The sequence below is a fragment of the Aphanomyces astaci genome (assembly GCF_000520075.1).
Source record: "Aphanomyces astaci strain APO3 unplaced genomic scaffold supercont1.8, whole genome shotgun sequence".
Taxonomy (NCBI): domain Eukaryota; phylum Oomycota; class Saprolegniomycetes; order Saprolegniales; family Verrucalvaceae; genus Aphanomyces; species Aphanomyces astaci.
This window is the reverse complement of record NW_009798271.1, coordinates 1,029,583-1,044,371: the sequence shown is the minus strand read 5'-3', so window position 1 is coordinate 1,044,371 and position 14,789 is coordinate 1,029,583. Positions and strand designations below refer to the sequence as shown.

Sequence of the window (14,789 nt, the reverse complement as noted above, 5' to 3'; positions counted from 1 at the left end):
ATGGGGCAGAGTGATCCCAAGGTGTGGTTGATCACGTAGCATGTTAACCAGAGGCTCCAGGTAGAACCCAAACAGCAGACATGACAGTGGGTAGCCTTGTTTCATTCCACGAGTTGGCCTGATGGCTGGGCCCAATGTGCCGTTGAACAGGAGGTGAGCCACCGGTGATTTGTACAGCAGACGGACCCACGAGATGAAATTTGCACCCAAATTCATCTCCTCAAGCACGTCAAACAGGAAGGATTGATCCACCATGTCGTACGCCTTCGAGAAGTCGAGAAACGAGGCATAGCTGTCTTCATCCTCCATCGTGCAGTAGTGCTGGAGTGCTTGCACCATGGTGACGTGGTCATGGAGTCGACGTCCGGGCACAAAACCAGCTTGGGTGGGGTGGATTAGCTGTGGTGCGTGCCGAGCGAGGCGGTATGCCAGGGCACGAGAAAGCACTTTCACCTCAACGGGCATGAGAGAAATGGGTCGGTAGTTGCCTGGCATGCCCCGGTCACCACTCTTGTGCAACAGGGTGATGGCACTGCGGCGTTGGTGGGGTAGCAGGCATCCATGGTGGGTGAGCTGGTAGTTAAACACCATAAGCAGCAGTTCCGAGAAGATCTCAGGAGCCACCTGAAAGAACCCTGCTGACCAGCCATCCGGACCAGGCGACTTGGATGGGTTCATGGTCTTCATGGCATCACACAGCTCAGTCGCAGTGATGGGTGTGCTGGTCGAGACTGTCACGATCAGCCAGGTTGAGTCGCTTCGTGAGGGACTCGATTACAGCACGACGGCGATGGTGATCTGGTGGGTTGGCATCCTGTGGGCTCGTCATGATGGATCGCCAGTGCGCCGTGAACGTGGTTTGGACGGTGGGCTCATCGGTGATCATCACCCCATCCACGGTGACACAGTTGATGGGCACCTTGGTTCCCAACGGCTTCCGAAAGAAATGAGACGTTCCCCGCTCATTCGAATTCGCATGGAAGTCGAACTGTCGATCGCGGGCATATTGGCCATGCTCAGACTTGGCTGAATCGTAGGCTAGCTGAGCCGCAGCAACATCAGCAGCCTTGGAAACATCGTCACCGTCACCGTCCAGTGCCCGTTTTGTAGCTGCGAGACGGAGTCGCAGGTGGTGGAGTTGGGTGTTAGCCGATTCGATGTGTAGCCGATGGCATTTGATGAGCTGGCGTCTCATTCGTTTCAGCCAGCCATACCACATCGCACCATGGTTGAGGGTCTCGTCAGCTCGCATCTTGCCAAGAAGAGTGGTGGCCTCCATGGTGATGGCACGTTGGATGTTGGGATCGGACAACAGCTCTCGTGGTAGTCGCCAGTAGCCCTTCGTAGTGGGGCAGGGGCTCTGGGACAGAGTCACAGTGTGGGTGAGATGGTCGCCACCATAGCCATTCGGGTCATATCTGGCCTCGGGGTTGAGATGGGAAGCCAACTCGTCATGCAGGAAGAGGTAGTCCAGCCGGTTGACTCGCCCAGGGCCGCTGAACAGGCGTGTGGATGGATTGAGCTGACGCCATACGTCGACCACACCGAGTGCTGTGAGCCACTCCACACAGTCGGTTTTGCCATTCCCGTGACTTGAGTGCAATGTCGAGGCATCGAGGGATGGGTGGAGAGGGATTTAGAGGTATTTAGCAAGTCGTAATTTTGAATCAAATTCCGCTTTTGCCTTTGAGAAACAATGACACGCGCACTTCGACATATGTAAACTTATCCGGAACCTTAACGGATAAACTTCACAGTCAATCAACAATGTGCCTTACACCAACCATGGCGGTGCTTCTGGCATCGCGACGCTCAGTCGCAACTAAGTTACGTTTTCTGCTTCGTCAGCGCACCCTCCGTGACCGAATTCCAATACCGCACTTCACCTTTAATGTGGGAGCCTACAACGATGCAGAATGCTTGTCCAAGTTCCGTTTTGTCCGCGCCGACATCAACCTCCTTGTTCGTTGCTTTCAACTCCCACGAGTGATCGTCACACATGAGAGGACACGGTGCAGTGCTGTCGAAGCTGTCTGTATCCTGCTGTGCCGTTTTGCCGTGTCGGACCGATTGATCGTCATCATCGATGTCTTTGGAAGGTCCCCCAGCGCCCAGTCCAACATCATGTTGTTCGTCGTCGACCACCTCCATTCCAGGTTCAAGAAAACTTTGTTCCTCGACCGCGACCGCATTGCACCTCAGCTACGACGGTTCGCCACTGCCATCAAGGAAAAGGGCGCTGAAATCCACAACGTTTGGGCATTCATCGACGGCACAGTGCGAGCCTGTACACGTCCAACAAATGGGACAATGCAGCGTTGTGTGTACAATGGGCACAAGCGAAAACATGCGTTGAAGTTTCAGACGTTGGTGACGCCTGACGGTATCATTGCTCATGTATTTGGCCCAGTGGAAGACCGGCGGTACGATTTGACGATTTTGCGGCGGTCCCAACTCGAACGCGTCTTGCGAATGGACCCCCGATTTGATGGCTTCATCATTCATGGGGACTCTGCTTACGGTAAATCGGCGCATTTTGCGTCTCCATTTGCTGACGCCAACGTTAACCCAGCTCAAGTATGTTGTCAAGAAGAGCATGAGCCATGTTCGGGTTAGTGTGGAATGGTCGTACGCACAAATCATTCGGTACTGGTCACACTTGGACAATAGAAATAAAATGCGCCTTGGAAAGTCCCCCATATCAAAGCTGTACAAGGTTGCAATTTTGTTAACAAATTGTATAACCTGCTGCCGTCGACGAAATGTTAACAGCGTGTACTTTAGTCATGCGCCACCAAGCTTAGAAGAGTATCTAAACGTTGTAAACTAATGTATTAGTTCCCCAATTTATCAATAGGTTATCTAATAACAGCGACATTTGTCTCTGATCGTTTCGAGGATTTTCTTGTTTTTGGCGCTCGAAATGCAGACGTTCCATGCGGAAAGTATGGTCATCTTCATGGCGCTTTCGTTCAAACTCCATCAATTGATCCATAGGGTCAATGACAACGTCAATTGTCGACGATGATTTTACCGATGACGAAGGGATGTCGACAGTCGCTTCGAAACTCGTTCTTTAGCATCACTGCATGCCTTCACGCCAGCAAGTTCCAGCTCGTCTAATCGTTCGTGTTCGCTATCTCGCTTTCTTGTTCGGCGCATCTTGGCGTCGCGGCGATCCAAGATATCTTGCTTGAGTTTGACGATGTCGTCATCGTCTTCTTCTACACCAGACGCTCGCACGCTCCGTTGGTTATCTTGGGAAAACTCGTGCAGCAAGGTATCACAACCCGTCTGGCATGCTCGTGCAGAAATGTTGGGATCAAACTCATGCATGGCCAGCGCGGCCTTCGTCCACGTGGCAGTCACTTTCCCGTGTCCAACTTCGTACGGGCCGAGCCGCACAACTTCCCTGAGGAGGGCTTCATCCATGTCTTCGGTCCACATGACCTGATTTCTGTCCTTCTGGCCCATGGATGTCGGTCCACCAAAGCACCGACTTCTTACGACTGTTGCGCCTGTGGTCGTTTGGAAAAATGAAATTTACGACTTTCATCACTCAATTTGCTGACTGTACGAATTTTGAAGCGTTAGTAGTCCGAAGTTTAAAGTAGGGGATTTGATTTTACGACTTGCTAAAACGATCTATTGAAGTCGCCTCCCACCAGGTGCAGACTGTCGTGTTCGAAATCACGAGGCAGGGCTGCAAAGAATGCACCACGCAGATGGGGCTCCACGGGTGCATAGATGTTGTGGATGTACACAGGCAAACCACTCCATTCAGTCCTGACCACCAAATAACGGCCAGGGATGTCGTGGTTGACTAGGTGAACCAATGAGGCGAAGCCAGGCATGGACTTGTGAAAGAAGCTGGCGACCCCACAGTGACGGCGGTGAACCGGGTCGGCACTGGTTGCCCGAGGATCGTTGGTGAAAAGAACGTAGTTGCCAGCACCAACCTCGTTGTTGAGGTGGTGTTGGAACGTGTCGAGTTGTTGAGCATTGCGATTCATCGTTTCTTGAAAGACGACACAGGTTGGAGGTTGTTTGAGACGACGAGCCACTACAGTGTAGGTGGCCATTGATGTTGAGGCCATTCAGGTTGCAGGTGGTGATGGTGAAGGATGAGGTTGGGTCGAGGAGGTTGGCCAGTAGCACCTTAGTACTGACGGTTCACCACTTGGGTCATGGTGGAGTCGTCCACCGGGGTGGCAGTGTCATCCACTTCGTCAGTCGGGACGACAAATCGGCCCAATTCCTGATCCCATCGTGTGATGCCGATATGTGAAAGGCTGACGAATCCACTCTCATGAATGTCGTACAGGTGCGCCACAAGGATCACTGACGCTTCTTCGATGTCGTCGTGCAAGACGGTGCGCAGGTAGGACTTCCTCACACGGTCACCCATCCACGCTTTTTCTTGGACTACATATGAATGGCCACCAGGAAAGATCGGAAACTCGCTCGCCTCGATGCGGCCACCAATCGCCCCTTTTATGATGAACAGGATCGTAAGTTTAGACTCATCCAAGACAGCCGTCATTCGCATCGAATGCTTCTCTTCTGAGTCATCCACATTGTACACGCACTACGCTCCATGTGCGAGGAACTCACGGTGGAATTCAGCTGAAAAGATGTCGTGAGTGTCCTAGAGGTCCCCTTGGCTCCATTTACTGATGCTAGGCCGTTATCGCGAGATGCCATGAGGTTTGCAAAAGCCTTCCAGCAGAAGGAGCCGTGGGTTGTACCCACAGCCTGGCTTTTTGTCCGCCAAGTACGACACAAGCCATTCGCGTTGATTGCGGTTCACCCACGTCACCATCTGGGGTCGTAGTAAGGGCTTGGTTAGAGTCCCATATCCATGGATAAACTCAAGCAACCCAATTGGGTACGGAAACACCTCGGGTCGGCCACCAGGTGTGAGTTTCATGTACTTCTTGTCGCCTCTGTAGGCAAGGATTTGAGCGCGTTTGGTGACCCAGTTTTGCAGAGTTCGACGGGCGACACCAAGTTCAGTAGCGACCTGATAGACTCTCATTGTCTCAAGGTGGCCCAGGGCCTGGAGCTTGAAGGCTATCGGGTACATAATGCGCGCAATTGAATAGTATTGATTTGAAATTCTTGAATTGCGCGCGGACAGGATGATAGTTTAATGTTACGTGCTGGGCAGGATAACTATCCTACTAACAATGGTCGGGTCATCGATATAGTAGGAGCTACTAGTGCCGTAGAGTTCCATCGTGACATACTGCCGTTATCACTGCAAACTTTTGATGCAACTGAATAATTTGCAGACCAGACTGGGATCCATTATGAAACACTTCCCTACTACCCGTAACCGCAATGGATTCTTCGACCCTGAATCAATATATTAACTACTACGTAGTACAGTAGGCGGCGATACCCTCGTCCATAATCCTATCTCAATCCAGATAACACGAAGTACAATCATATAATCAAAGCCCTGATCACCCCCCCATGTCCCAGCATAATGAATCTGGATCGAATAATGCTATTAATTTTCTACAGGATGTTCAAACACACACCACAACTCACTATGATTCCCCCTCCCCTCGACTCACATACAACACAACTCACTACGCTTTCTCCTTCCATCCACATCAGGTGCAACAAATAAGAACGACACTACTGTATACTGCCTCTGTTTCAAATTACTGCGGACACAAGTAAAAGTCACTTTTTCCAAATTACTGTACCCATTTCTCATTGATTGGTCAATGCAGGCATACATTAATCTTATTGGTGATAATTGTATCTACCATTCACTGCAGAAGCGACACAGGGCACATAACATTGCCATTAGCGTACCGGCACGTCTCATGGCAGCCTTGTTCATGTGCGGCAAGCGAAACTGATTGTCCCCGTTGTGCTCTAGCACAAGGCGTATGACCGCCTGGAAGATAAAAACACATTATCAAACTTCTCTACACTAACCTCATTGAAAGTAGCTAATGTTAAATGAATGACATCATCGACAGTGCAACTAACCGACTTGTACTGTACCGCCTGAATAGAGGCAAAGAAGCCAAGATCGAGGACGTTCAAGTCCGGGGTGTTTGGTGGCTGCCATCGCACCGTGAAACCCCACTCGTCACGGGCTATCTGGAGCACCGCGTCGAAGATATATGTGGGGTGTCGCGTTTTCCTGCTGCAGCAGCACCTGTTTGCTTTCACTAGGCATTTTGGTTTTGATGGGAGGTAAAACTCGATTTAGCAAGAAGTCCTGGTATACTGCAGCATTGACATTGACCAGCGTAGTCACCAAAGTTCCAGCTGAACGATTGCGCGATGATCGCGAATCAGTAGTCTTCGTAATGAAGGGCCACATCCCGATCTTGCCGTCGAAGACAAGATTGTCACCCGCATCGTACCGATGGCGCGTCACGGCAGCAAGGAACATGACCTTCGGAAGGAACCTCGTGCTTTTGCACGCTCGGCCTTTGAGTGCTTCTCCTTTGGTAAGGTAAAACTTTCGGTGATCCTTGTCCGCGTTGAACCATTGCGTGTAGTGCAACTTGGGCCCGAAGCGGCCCGCCTTCTTAGATGGAGACGAGCCCTGATTGATGAAACCCTTGCAGATCGACGAAACGGTTTTGCGGTTGATTTCAAGTAGGGTTGCAGTGGCCTCGATGGAGCCACGTGGCAACTTCCCAAAGGTCAGGAGGCATTGGAGGCTCTTGATGACCTCCACCTTGTATTCATTAACTTTCGTCAGATATTGATTTTTTGGGGTCGCTGGGAAGCCATATGTCCGCAGTAATTTGGAACAGAGGAAGTACCTCGCACTACATTCCAATGTTACCCCTGCAACTACACCTTTTATCTATTGACTTGGGACTTTTTTCAACGTTCTTGGCTTGACGCTCATTCGAAAGAGCGATGTATCCATTCATTTGGCCTTGTGGCCAATAGAATTGACACTTAGTGCCGCAGCACCCTTTGAAATGTACCATGCTATCAATGGAAAAGGCTCCACTACCCAACAATGTGCCAAGTAGCATTTCGAATCTGCCGTGCTTGAAGTTGAGTTGGATCGAATATTCTAGAAGGCTGCAGTTGGGCGATCTTCGCACCTTCTTTTTTCACTTTTCAAAATCGTGCAAAAATGGAGAACGCTGCACCACAGACACCAGTACGACGTCGTCGCTCACGATACACTAACCATGTTCATAGCCACGCAAGAAATACATGCGCATCCCCTCGTCTGGAGTACTTCTACGGTCGTGCGGACCAAATGGAAAATATGGAAGTAGGCACGTAGCTGTTTGCTGCAAGTTTCGATGATTTTATCTGCTTTTTTCATGCCGTCGCGTATTTGACAATAAAATTTCATATTCGATCCAACTCAACTTCAAGCACGGCAGATTCGAAATGCTACTTGGCACATTGTTGGGTAGTGGAGCCTTTTCCATTGGTAGCATGGTACATTTCAAAGGGTGCTGCGGCATTAAGTGTCAATTCTATTGGCCACAAGGCCAAATGAATGGATACATCGCTCTTTCGAATGAGCGTCAAGCCAAGAACGTTGAAAAAAGTCCCAAGGTGTAGTAAGTGAAGTGACGGCCGCATGACTACAACTAACAAATAATTTGCGCTCTAAGCCGTAATCCTCAATATCGACAACAGTACAGACGATTTACCTTGCGTCGGGGGCTACATGCCAACACACAGCACGTTGCTACTAACCCTCGTCGACAAGGCTACGTACATTTCTGACGTATGTATGATATTACTACAAAAGCAAAAAATGCAATGCATTTACTGGGAAAGAGGGAATGCAACGTCCGCCTTGTCTTCGAGTTCACACGGAATGAAGTTGTCTAATTGGTCACATAACTACGAAGTTCGACAACTATTCTAGCCAATCGCAGCCCATTTCGAATAATTTTAATCACTTCTGGAGTTGATACAATTCCACATCGTACGTACAGTGAAATTTGTTCAGCACCGGCAATATCGCAATGAAATAAAGAGGTTTTTAAGAGTAGAAGGAAGACATTCCAAGAACTTGGATTACTACCGTAGACAAACAATAAGCGGAAGTGTTCGACGCGATAGCGTAGTGGTTAACATGTAAACACGTTGTGTGTCTTGAGTGAGCCGCGGGTTCAAGTCCCGGGCGCGTCGAACTTTTTTCTTTGAAAACTTCGACATATTTTATAACCTAGGAATTCTATGAAATTATAAAGAATCCAGTCAACTTTATTAAAAATTGAATCAATTATCCGCCATCAATTGTGGAATTGCCTTTTCACAGCTTCGGCGGATCACATCGTCAGACACCATGTCCCATGCAGCGATGGCTCGTTTCACCATCGCCATGCGCTTTTGACAAGCGGTAGGTGAGAATGGGTCTTCATCATCACCGACTATCTGCTCTTCCAATAGCCAAAACTTGCGGAGGTTGCGCGTGAAGGGTGCCATCACGCCCACGTCCAGCGGCTGGCAGAAGAACGTCGAATTGGGCGGCAGCGCGCAAATGTGCGCACCCAGCTCTTCATACACGATCTTGTACGACTCATCTGACACATGGCATTCGAAGTTGTCCAACAGCACGACTGAAGGCTCTTCGATGCTCTCGCCTAACACCTCGCGAAGGTACTGTGCCCATACACGACCATCCATGCACGCCTTTTCTTGAACGGCGTAGTCATGCCCCGGCGGGAATGTAGGGACCTCAGTTGATTCGATCCGGCCTCCAGGCGTCCCGCGTATGACAAACATCAGAGACAGCTTGGTCCCGTCCGCTCATACCGTCAGGACAGCGGTCATGCGCATGGAGTGCTTCTCGCCGGCAGAGATCTTGGAGCTGCCGCCCCGGACAGACCAAATGTAGCTTGGCGGTAGGTCATAGTACATGCCCGTTACGTCGACGTTCAACACGCAATCATTCGAATAGCGGCTTACTCGTGATGGAAGTCACTGGCAAACTCTTCTTGGACCTCGGCCAGCACAGTTTGCTTCAGTTTCTTCTTCGTCGGTCGCTGCCGGGTAAAGCCGTGCCGTTTGCAGAAGCACTGAAGCAGCTTTAGAAGTGAGCTGCAGGCAGCGTTGGGCTTCTTGGTAGAGATGTAGTTGAGCAGCCAGTTCCATTGGTTCAGCTTGATCCACGTAATCATATTGTCTCGAGGAGACTAATGGCTTGGAGCTTTGTTGATATGGGATATTGCTTACGTCGACTCATGTTCGGATGTGTGTGGTGATTGTGTGGACTTGCAAGTCCAGAGCAGAATTAAATTGTTTGAAAAGCGCGCGGGTGATCTTTATAAAAATTCCGCCAATGAATGCGAGCCATTTTCAACAATCAATTTGATTGGACAAAAAATTTATGTGAGATACAGTTTTCTTCGGTGGGCGTTGCATTCCCTCTTTCCCAGTAGACTACAGTCAACGACGATTTTTAAGGGACACCGAAGTTATTTTCCATCACAAATTATTACTACCAATCATACTCGATTAATGAAAACGCGATCACATGATTGGTTAATAACATTATGCCGCGCAAAAACTTTTTAAACTCGCGGCCAATTGACTACCATGGCAAGGTGGCCACTCATTTGAAAATGCCCAGGGCGCAGCGCAACAAGATTAGGCCCCAGAAGAAGCCAAGAAGACGCTACACCCAGGCATGGTAGTCAAGATGCAAAGCGCGTCAACACACGACCTCGAGGCAGCCACCGGGATACCGAAGAGCAACCTCTCGCGATGGAAGAACCAGACAGCTGATCTCCTCCAGTTCAACGGACCACAGCGACGCTATAACCTTGATGGCACTCAAGAACTACATGCACATGCTTCGAGAGGCTGAGAGGGCCGTCACATGCACGCACCTCGTCAACTTCCTGAAGCGTCATGAGCGTCCTTGGCTTAACGAATACCTGGCCAACAAGAACTGCGGCTACCAGGCTTTTCTCAAGCTCCTCCAAAGGTTCTGCACCAAGCACGACTTTACCCGAGAGAAACCTTCCAAGGCCAAGAAGTCGCAGGAAGAGCTCAGCGCTTCAAGAACAGCGTTTGCTCAAGTCTTCAACAAAACATTTATCGAATACACTCCTGATGCCTCTTGAACGTCGATGAGACTGGTATGACTTATGACATGCCACTTAACGCGATTTGGGCAGTCAAAGGTGGCAGCGCGAAGATTTCAAGTAGTGACAAGAACTCATAACGGATGACAGCAGTGCTTGCTGTACGTACCAAGGGGGAGAAATTTCCTATCCTCTTCATTTTGCGTGGCATCCTTGGTGGCCCCATTTAGCAAGACGAGTTCGATTCCTACCCAATTGGACATTACTATGCAGTACAAAAACGTGCCTGGATGGACTCGCGCGTCTGGGCCATTTACCTTAACAAGGTGCTGAGACCCCAAGTGCGTGAGCCGTCTGCACTCTTGTTGGACAACTTCAAGCCGCATGTGAGCAAGTAAGGGCGCAAGATTACAAGCGAAGAGGTCGGGTACGTCGTTGCTGACATTCCACCGAATGCGACAAGTGTGGTCCAGCCTTTGGACGTTGGGATTATGGCTCCGTTCAAGCGGCACTTGAGAAACTTATGGTTAGATGAGGATTTGATATTGAAGGTAGTGATAGTGAGGAAGATGTGGATATGATGACTGTCCCGGCGCAAAAAAAGCGCCTTGTTGTGATTGACCGTGCCATTAAGGCATGGGCGCGTATTACTCCGCAAGAAAATCGTCGTAGCTTTGCTAAGGCTATACCTCAATGAAACAGTTTATGTTTTTCTCTTGAATACAAATTTATTGTTATAAATGAGAAATTTCGACGCGCCCGGGACCCGGGGCTCACTCAAGACACACCACGTGTTTTACCACTGCGCTATCGCGTCAAACGCTTATCTATGTGCTTGATCGATCCAAACAATTTAAAATACTTCAGTCTTTGAAATTGTGCAAAATTGGGCTTCTACATTTTGGTTGGCTGCTATATCTGTCGAATTTCGAAGTACATATTTGAATTACTTGCCAAATTCGAAGAAGCAAGTGTCCCTTAAAATTCATCGTTGACTGTACAGCCACAAATACAACTCACTACCGCAGCTAACTACCAGCATCGTCATTGACATCGTGGCGAACCGCGCCATCAATAGTAAATTACATGAAACACCTTACTATTGTTATAGAGTTCAAGAAAGGGGCCAGCAACGTATACGCTGCATCAAAGTAGCGTGATTGCTCGAACTACAGACGGCGACGGATTTTAAGGGACACCGAAGATATTTGAAATCTCAAAACATTATAGCCAATAAGATTTGAATTTCAGAATGTCCATCGGTGATTGGCTTAAATTTCAAATCGGCGGGAAACATTTAAAAATACGACCTTTTGGTTGTCAATTGCACGCGTCGTGTCATTTCCAAATGGGACCGGTGAGGCGCAACAGCATCAGCCCACATAAGAAGCCCAGGCGTCACTACTCTCAAGCCACAAAGCGGGGCATGATCCTGAAGTTGAGCACTTCCTCAACGCGCGACCTTGAGGCAGCCACCAGCATTCCCAAGAGCAACCTTTCTCGGTGGCGGCAGCAGGCGGCAGCCATCAACGACTTTAATGGCAACAAGAAGCGATTCAACCTCGACGGGGCTGGACGGCCAACTGAACTACCAGGTTCCACCGACCTAGAAGCCTACATGCTGAAGATGCGAGGTGAGGAGCGTGCTCTGACATGCACCCATCTTATTAACTTCCTGAAGCGCAATCAGCGCGACTGGCTTGACCAGTACTTGTCAGCAAGTGCGAGCAGCTACAAGTCTCTGTTGAAGCTTCTGCAGCGGTTCTGCGAGCGGAGTGGCTTCACTCGCCAAAAGCCTGCCAAGACAAAGCGTTCCCAGAAGGACCTCGAAGAGACGCGACGTCTTTTTGCCCTCGAGTTTCATCAGTCCTTCGAAGGATACTGCGACGAAAACGTCATCAATGTGGATGAGACCGGCATGACGTATGATATGCCCCCGCATGCTATCTGGGCTGTCTGTGGGGGCTCCTCGAAGATCTCAAGTGGTGAGAAGAACTCCTACCGAATGACTGCTGTGCTGTCTGTACGTGCAAATGGGGAGAAACTCCCTATCCTCTTCATCATGCGTGGAGTTCCCGGTGGCCTCATCGAGCAAAGTGAATTTGATGATTATCCAATCGGACACTACTACGCGGTACAAGAGAAGGCGTGGATGGACGCGAGGGTGTGGGCCATTTACCTCCGTAAGTTGCTGAAGTATCAAGTTCGAGAACCCTCGGTGCTTTTGCTCGATAACTTTGACCCGCACGTCAGCAAGGAAGGCCTCAAGATTGCCAGCGAGGAATGTGGATGCGTTGTGGCCCCTATCCCTCCAAACGCAACAAGCGTCGTTCAACCTCTGGACGTCGGAATTATGGCGCCATTTAAGCGGCACTTGCGCAATTTGTGGTTGGAGGAAGACTTGATCGAAGGCGACGATAGTGATGTAGATGTAGATCTTATGTCTGTTCCGGCGCAACAAAAGCGTCTTGTTATGATTCATCGCGCCATAAAGGCATGGGCACGTATTACACCCCAAGAGATTCGACATAGCTTTATTAAAGCCCTTCCTCAATAAATACTGATTTTTGTATGGGAGTTATGGGTTTTCTTCAATAAATACTAGAATTATTGTATGAGGAAGTGTATGTAAGCTTGTATGGGAAATGTGATGGCTTTGATTCAAAAGAAAAAGTTCGACGCGCCCGGGACTTGAACCCGGGGCTCACTCAAGCACACAACGTGTTTTACCACTGCGCTACAGTACAGTATCGCGTCAAACGCTTATCTTGTATTCGTTTCATCAATCCAATCAATTTAAAATAATTTTAGAATTTAAAATTGTGAAAAATGAAACGTCTGGAATCTGGTTGGCCGCAATTTTTATCGAAGTTCGAAGAAAATGAGCCAATCATATCTATTCAATTTGAAAATTCGAAGTAGCAGGTGTCCCTTAAAATCCGTCGCCGTCTGTATCGTATATTGGTTCAAAGCCAAATGCTTAAACAAAACTACAGTACAGTAGTACTGTGATCAGAGTGATACATTGTCGACAGAATTTGTCTGAAACATGGTCACGTTTGCATAAGTGTTCTCGAGTTCTGTTACTGTACTCACAGCTTCAGCTTGGACATATTGCAATGTACTTGGCGTCGTTCTTTGACTTTGAATGTTTAAAGATCATCTTGATGTATATATATGTTTGAGAGCAGCGTCTGCGCGGACCTGTATCAATGTAGAGCTAGGTCACACATACCATGGATCCGATAACATCCACATACGTTAATCTCATTATGCTAGAGGTTTTGCATCCAAAACGTAGGGCTCGTGACCGTTTGCGACAAAACTCAGGGAAGCTACCCATGCATGTTCGCTTGTTGGTTAGGTTGCCACTTTGTCGCAAGTGGAGAACGTGTAGGCCGCAATGACACCCGAGACGCCGCTGGGGTCCAAGAGGGACGCGATTGAGGCTGCGATACGCACGTAGTCTTCGGTGGTGGAGTTGGCCTGCTGGAGATCGTGGATGATCAGGTTACCAATTCTGGCTTTGTTGGCAATGTCGTAGGATTTGATGGCCGTTTGGACCACCGGCTTGGATTTAATGGCGTTCCACGCCTTCAACAACTGGGCGAGCTTGGCGGGGTCCGCCGGGCCTTTGAGCACCTTGGCCGAACTGGCGGCAAACCCTGTGACGATGTTGAGTACAAGCTCCCCCACGGACAAGATTTGGTCTTTGATGGCAGTGATGCAATCGAAGGTGGTTTTTGCGGCCCCCATGCCGCAGTTCACCCACGAGGGAGGAGGGCGACCCCAGCACACCGGGCCGAGACCCGTGTGCTTGGGCTTGCACTTGGGGTAGCATAGACCTGCATCGCGCTCTTCGTTGGCAGCGCACGTGCCCAAGTAAGGCGTCCCAATCGTGATTTTCTTGGCACACGACAAGTCCACCCGGCCGCCCAAGCCAAGGGCCTCGCAGTCGGGGATGGTTGGTCGACAGAGGCAACAACCAAACGAAGTGTAGCCCGGTCACACTTGGGGTACACAACCCGCCCCCAGTTTTCGCACTTGTCCTGCCCATGGTCCTTTTGGCAGCGTTGGTACATGCCGCTGTTGTCCAGCCAGTCGCCAAACTTCCACGGGTACCCAACCCCCCAGCCGTATTCACTGTAGCGACAAAACAGTCCTTGGTCCGCGAACCCAGCGGGGCAGATCGAGTGGCAGTCAAGGCCTACGCGGGTCGTGCCCACTGGACACTTGTCGTAGCACAGCAGACCCAGGCGCTCTTGTCCGGCGGCGCACGATACCGGCACTTGGCCAACACCGCGTGTATGCGTTGTCTTCCAGCAAAACGATGCGTCCGTGGTTTGGAGCTGGCGGTCGTCGGTTTGGTTCACGCTCGCACTGGCCATGGCGGCAAACACGGCGAGGAAAGCAAGAAGGTTTGCCATCACGTCGAGGCGAGGTAAATTGCAGAGTGACGTCTTCAGTTGGACGACGCGGTCTTCCACTTTCGACGCGTGAATCTCGACTAAACCTCACAATGATATTCCGGCACTTGTCGTACCTGAAAGGGGTGTCCCAGCCTTGAGGCCTTGGTCGAGGAGTCTTGCCGACACAAACAGGCACGGAATAGGCTCTAAGGAGGTGGCAAAATATTTTGATCGCGTTCGCGTTTGCGACATACGCAGTCGTAATTATTTCTTTGGCCAACTAAACAGCCAACCATTCCACAGCACATGCCAAACCAAATCAGCATTGCAT

At 49.8% G+C, this 14,789-nt stretch overlaps 5 protein-coding genes and 1 pseudogene across 6 annotated transcripts in view; 2 read left to right on the top strand and 4 right to left on the bottom strand.

Annotated features, from left to right (window-relative positions):
* Positions 1-700: 700 nt before the first annotated feature.
* Positions 701-1,614, bottom strand: H257_04780 (hypothetical protein; the record flags this gene model as incomplete). Its single annotated transcript, XM_009829406.1, has 2 exons — positions 701-1,496; positions 1,535-1,614. The coding sequence occupies 2 exons, from the start codon at positions 1,612-1,614 to the stop codon at positions 701-703; spliced, it is 876 nt and encodes a 291-aa protein (XP_009827708.1).
* Positions 1,615-1,785: 171 nt separating this feature from the next.
* On the top strand, positions 1,786-2,616 carry H257_04779 (hypothetical protein; the record flags this gene model as incomplete). The annotated part of the gene is made up of 1 exon (XM_009829405.1): positions 1,786-2,616. The coding sequence occupies one exon, from the start codon at positions 1,786-1,788 to the stop codon at positions 2,614-2,616; it is 831 nt and encodes a 276-aa protein (XP_009827707.1).
* Positions 2,617-3,030: 414 nt separating this feature from the next.
* H257_04778 (hypothetical protein) lies at positions 3,031-3,474 on the bottom strand (the record flags this gene model as incomplete). Its single annotated transcript, XM_009829404.1, has 1 exon — positions 3,031-3,474. The coding sequence occupies one exon, from the start codon at positions 3,472-3,474 to the stop codon at positions 3,031-3,033; it is 444 nt and encodes a 147-aa protein (XP_009827706.1).
* Positions 3,475-3,635: 161 nt separating this feature from the next.
* H257_04777 (hypothetical protein) lies at positions 3,636-4,549 on the bottom strand (the record flags this gene model as incomplete). Its single annotated transcript, XM_009829403.1, has 2 exons — positions 3,636-4,063; positions 4,171-4,549. 2 exons carry the CDS (start codon positions 4,547-4,549, stop codon positions 3,636-3,638), a joined length of 807 nt encoding a protein of 268 aa, XP_009827705.1.
* Positions 4,550-8,069: 3,520 nt separating this feature from the next.
* H257_04776 lies at positions 8,070-8,148 on the top strand (annotated as a pseudogene). Its single transcript has one exon. The product of its transcript is annotated as a tRNA-OTHER (tRNA).
* Positions 8,149-13,409: 5,261 nt separating this feature from the next.
* Positions 13,410-14,789, bottom strand: part of H257_04775 (hypothetical protein) — a gene marked incomplete at both ends in the record, with an annotated part of 2,042 nt that continues 662 nt past the window's right edge. Inside the window, 3 exons of the mRNA XM_009829402.1 lie at positions 13,410-13,997; positions 14,036-14,556; positions 14,593-14,664. Of these exons, the coding sequence (XP_009827704.1) occupies positions 13,410-13,997; positions 14,036-14,556; positions 14,593-14,664 (1,181 nt within the window). The remainder of the gene's footprint in view (positions 13,998-14,035; positions 14,557-14,592; positions 14,665-14,789) is intronic.